Source organism: Pithys albifrons, chromosome 30 (genome assembly GCF_047495875.1).
Source record: "Pithys albifrons albifrons isolate INPA30051 chromosome 30, PitAlb_v1, whole genome shotgun sequence".
Taxonomy (NCBI): Eukaryota; Metazoa; Chordata; class Aves; order Passeriformes; family Thamnophilidae; genus Pithys; species Pithys albifrons.
Window position 1 is genome coordinate 1178307 of NC_092487.1, and position 4933 is coordinate 1183239.

The 4933-nt window shown below is 62.6% G+C and overlaps 1 protein-coding gene across 1 annotated transcript in view; it reads right to left on the bottom strand.

Moving 5' to 3' along the window:
* Positions 1-2416: 2416 nt before the first annotated feature.
* The window catches only part of NES (nestin), a 9154-nt gene continuing 6637 nt past the window's right edge, over positions 2417-4933 (bottom strand). The window contains exon 4 of the mRNA XM_071579561.1: positions 2417-4933. This exon is cut by the window's right edge and continues 2168 nt beyond it. Within this exon, the coding sequence (XP_071435662.1) occupies positions 2882-4933 (2052 nt within the window). The 3' untranslated portion in view covers positions 2417-2881.

Below are 4933 nucleotides of genomic sequence, written 5' to 3' on the forward strand. Positions count from 1 at the left end.
GACATGGTCAGTTCCACTCAGGACATGGTCAGTCCCACTCAGGACATGGTCAGTCCCACTCAGGACACCCTCAGTCCCACTGGGGACACATTTGGTCCTGTCTGGGACATGTTCAGTCCCATTGAGGACACACTTGATCCCATCTGGGACACACTCAGTCCCATCAGTAGGTCCTGTTGGGACACACTCAGTCCTGTCGGGATGCTCTGGATCCTGTTGGAACACTCTTGATCCCATCAGGATCACACTCAGTCCCATCAGGGACACACTCAGTCCTGTTGGGATGCTCTGGATCCTGTTGGAACACCCTTGACCCCATCAGGGACACACTCAGTCCCATCAGGGACACACAGTCCTGTCGGGATGCTCTGGATCCTGTTGGAACACCCTTGATCCCATCAGGGACACACTCAGTCCTGTCAGGATGCTCTGGATCCTGTTGGAACACCCTTGATCCCACCAAGGACACACAATGGGGACACAATTCATCCCATGAAGGACACACTCTGTGCCACACTCCCTTGGGCACTTGCTGGGCATGGATGAACCTTGCCAGGGTTTTGCTCTCCAGGCTGCAGCCCCGGGGGGCTCCAAAGGCCCCAACAGCCACCCCCACCCCTGGGCTGACTCTCAGACCTCGGCACTTCACCCCATCCTCCTCCTCCTCCTCCTCGTCGAGGGGAGGAAGGGGCTACCCCTCCCCCCGCCATCTGTCCCCCCTCATCACTTTGTCAGCCCGGGCTGGAATGTGGATTAATATCGGCAGGAATGTCACCCCCCGCCTGGCAGAGCCGCGCCCGCACCGTCTCCATCTCCTCCACAGCATCCTCCACCCCCCTCCTGGCCCAGAGACCCCCGGCTTTGGGGACCCCTCGGGGGGCACTGTGGGGTGGCTGCCGGAGCTGCTGACGGGCTGATGCTGCCCAGGCACCCCCGAGGGTGTGTTGGGCCAGGGGCTGATTGAACGCAGACTCAGCGTCTGATTAAACTCATCGGAGGGGGATTTTTTTTTTATTACGGTGTTTGGATCTGTTGGAGTTTAACCTTAAAAGGAAACTGTCGCCTTCGGGCAGGGGAGGGGGCCGGGGGCTTCGCACGGAGGAAGGCAGATAAATGTTGGGTCCTTATCGGTCCTGGCTCGGAGCATCGCTGGGCGCTGGCAAAGGGATGGCAGGGCTAAATCCGGAGCGTGGGCAAGCGGCGGGGCCAGCCAGGCGGGCTCAGCAGCGGTACTGAACACACCCGTGGGTGCGAGCCTGGCGGTCCCCAGGGATGCTGTGGCCACCCGGGTCCCCTCGTGCCCGTGCCTGGGGTGACTCAGCCCTTTGCCCGGCATAAAGGAGCCCATTCTTCAGCTGGAGGCTCATTTATGCAGCTCTTCCCGCGCCGTCCCCACGCGCGGCTGCACAACGGGGGGATGGAGGGGCCGCCCCTCGCAGCGACAGGGGGGTGAGGGGGCCACGATGTGTCTGCGGGGTCCCCACCATGATTCCGGGGAGCCCCCGGGGCTGGGAGCCACGGGTTGTCCCGCGGGCATCCTGCCCAGCCCGGGCAGGAACAGCGGCTGGTGCTGTTGGCTCCCGGCTCCTGGTGCTGGCACGGGCACTGGGTGGGCACGGGCACTGGGTGGGCACGGGCACTGGGTGGGCTGGCGTCCCACCCCATTCCTGCCGGCAGCACAGGCGGAGGCTGAGGAAGTGCCTGGCCAGCAGCGAGCCCTGAGTGGCATCTGTGGGGCCACGGGGGTTGGGGGTCATCACCTCGGGGCGTCTGTCTGGGGGTGGGGGAGCGTTGCCTCCATTACCCCTGGGGGAGCATCAACCCCGGGGCTGCATCAGTTTGGGGATGGGGGAACATCACCCTGGGGAGCTGCATCACCCTGGGGGTGGGGGAGCGTTGCCTCGGGGGACTCCATTGCCCCTGGGGGAGCATCCCCCATCTCTTTGGGGATGGGGGAACACCACCCTGGGGAGTTGCATCACGTTGGGGATGAGGGAGCATCATCCTGGGAGCGTTGCCCCAGAGGGCTGCACCACCCTCGGGATCTGCATCCCCACAGGAGTGGGGGAGCATCACTGCACGTGTGGGGGGGCATTGCCCACCCCAGGGGGCTGCATCAGCCTAAGGATGAGGCTGCATTGCCCTGGGGATGTGCATTGTCTTGAGCAGCATCGCTCTGGGGACACACACACTGCCCCGGGGATGGGGTGGCATCATCCTGGGGGACCCTGTCCCCACCCCATGCTGATGGATGGCCCCAGGTGGGATTTCCTGCTGGAAAACAGCCTGGAAGTGCAGCCCCCTCCCACACCGTGCCCTGCCCTGCCCCAGGGCTGCCACCCCCTCCCCTCCCATCCCCCCAGAGTGAGCAGAGCTGGGGCTCTGAGTGGGAGGATGAGGCTTTATTAAATTAACGTCAAGGCAGCGGATACATCCGGCTTGGCTCAGCCCCCCCGTGGGCAGGTCGGGGCTGGGGACACCAGGGTGACATCACCCCGAGGTGCTGAGTCCTGGGGTGCAGCATGTGGGGGCCCCCAGCCCCCAGCTGGCCTTCCTGGGGGAGATGGTGGAGGGTCTGAAGGGGAGGAGATGCCGGGAAGGGGGAAACACAGAGTTTAAATTAAATACAGCCATGGCAACCCACTCAAAGGAGGCTCTAAATGAGGTGGGGGTCCCAAAGCAAGCATGCGAATTTGGGGGGGGCTGTGGGGTGGGACGGAGCTCGGTGGTTCTTCACGCTGAAAAGGGGTGCAAAAAATCCACACAAACATGTTAAACACCATAAGGAGATGAGGAAGAGTTAGGAGGGCTGGAGGGAGAGGTGGGGACTGGGGGTCGTGGCAGGGAAGGGGCTGCAGGAGGGGTCCCTCCCCCTGCACTGTCACTCCTCCCCCGAGGACCAGGACTCCTGCTCGGCTCTCAGCCCACGTGCTGGTGGCTGATCCGCTGTGAGGGACAGGACATCCTCCCCCACAGCAGGGGACACCGGGCCGGGGTCTGCTCTGTGTTTGCCCCACAGGGTGGTGTCCCCCAGTTTGGCAGTGGTGGCATCTCCAGGAGGGGGGGACTGTGGTGGCCCCACCACGGAGGGGTCTGCGGTCTCCGGGGGGAGCTCCTGTGCCGGTGCCAAGCTGGCAATGCCGTTCAGCACCTCCTCGGTGAATTCAGCCAGGTCCTCCAGGCTGGCTTCCCGGTGCAGCCCATTGGCAGCCTGAACCGGACCCTCCGACTCCGGCGCTGCATCTCCCGGTGCCTCCTGCACCGTCGGCTCCTCCTCGCTGGATGAGGCGGGTGAGGAGTCCTCCCCAGCATCCTGGGGCAGCTCTGTCCTGCCAGGACCCTGCTGCCCACCCTCAGCCACCCTCACCCCCATCACCAGCTCCTGGTTGAACTCCAGGGCCTGCTCAACTATTTCCAAAATATCCGAGTCTTTCATGACATCCACAGGCACCTCTGCAGAGAGAATAGCCGGGTCAGGGATATCTGTCATCACCTCTGGGAGACCTCCCTGCTCCAGTGCAGAGCCTGGATGAGGTAGGTCGGCCTCGGGGGGCTGCTCATGCCCTGCTGAGGGAGGGCTGTCACTGTCTGGTGCTTCCTCCTCCTCCTCCGTTGGCTGCTCATCCCTTGGCTGCTCATCCCTTGGCTGCCCATCCCTTGGCTGCTTCTCTTGGTCAGGCACTGACTGGGCCTGGAGCTCTGCTGGAGCCTCGGCTGTGTCATGATGGGCCATGCCAGGCTCATCCTCATCCTCATCCACCTCCTCCTCCTGCCCCACCAGGCTGTGGCCTGGGAGTGTTGTGGCTTTGCTGACATCACTCTCCAGCTCAGCTGTGCTGTGGAGCTCCATGTCTGATTCATCAGCCAAACCCTCAGAGTGCTCAGGTCCCTCCTGTGCTCCAGTGGCACCCTGGGCTGGCTCATCAGTGCCTCCTGTGAATTGTTCCATGGCCCCAGGATAGCTGGGATCTGCTTTGGGCATAGCTGGGCCTTTCTCCAGCTCAGCAGTGTCATCCTCGTCCTCATCCTTTGGCATCTCAGGTTCTTCTGTGGGCATCTCCATGTCTTCTGCTTCCCCAATAAAAGCCTCAAGGTGCCCTTCACCCTCTGGCACCAGAGATGCTTCTCTGGGAGCTCCCAGATCATCTTGGCTGCCTTCAGTAGCTTCAACTTTTATTTCTTCAAAGTCCTCAGAGATCTCGGCTTCCTCTGAGCTGGACACCTCTTGGCTGGGAGCAGAGACCATGAAATATCCTTCCTCCTCCTCAGCACCCTCTGCTGCAGAGGCCACCTCTGTCTGTGCCTCTGCCTCCTCTTCAGGGCTCTCTGGCCTGGTGGGAGTCAGTGGATTGTCCCTCCCTTCTGGCCTTCCCTCACCCTCTGGAGCTGTTTCAGTCACAGGGTCTGTCTCTGTGGTCTCCTCAGTCTCTGGAAGGTTCTGGCTGGGTCCATCCCCACCCAGCATTTCTCCTTTGTAGAGGTGCAAGGGTGTGCTGTCTGGCAGGGTGTCCTCCAGCTCCACCCTCCTGCCAGTCCCTGGTGTGGCCTCCAGGTCTTCTGATCTCCCAATATCCTCCTCCACCCACTCTCCATCCTCTGTGCCCTCTCCTGGCACCTGCTGCAGTGCCACGAGGTCGGTGCTGCTTCTCTCTGGCTCTGAGATGAGCCCATCAGCAGCATCCTCACCCTGCACCTCCCATGACCCCTCCGGAGCCTTGGCCGGCTCCTGGGTGTCCCCTTGTCCAGGGGCACATGGGGTGGCTGGGTCAGGGTGCCCTGTGGTGCCCTCCTGCTCCTCCCCTGCCAGCTCCAGTGCTGGCTCAGCCTCTGGCAGTGGCTGCTGCTGGCTCATCCGCTGGCTCTTGGCATCCTCTTCATCATCTTCCTGGGCTTCCTCCAGCTCTGCTGGCGATGCTCCATCTCTCTCCTCACT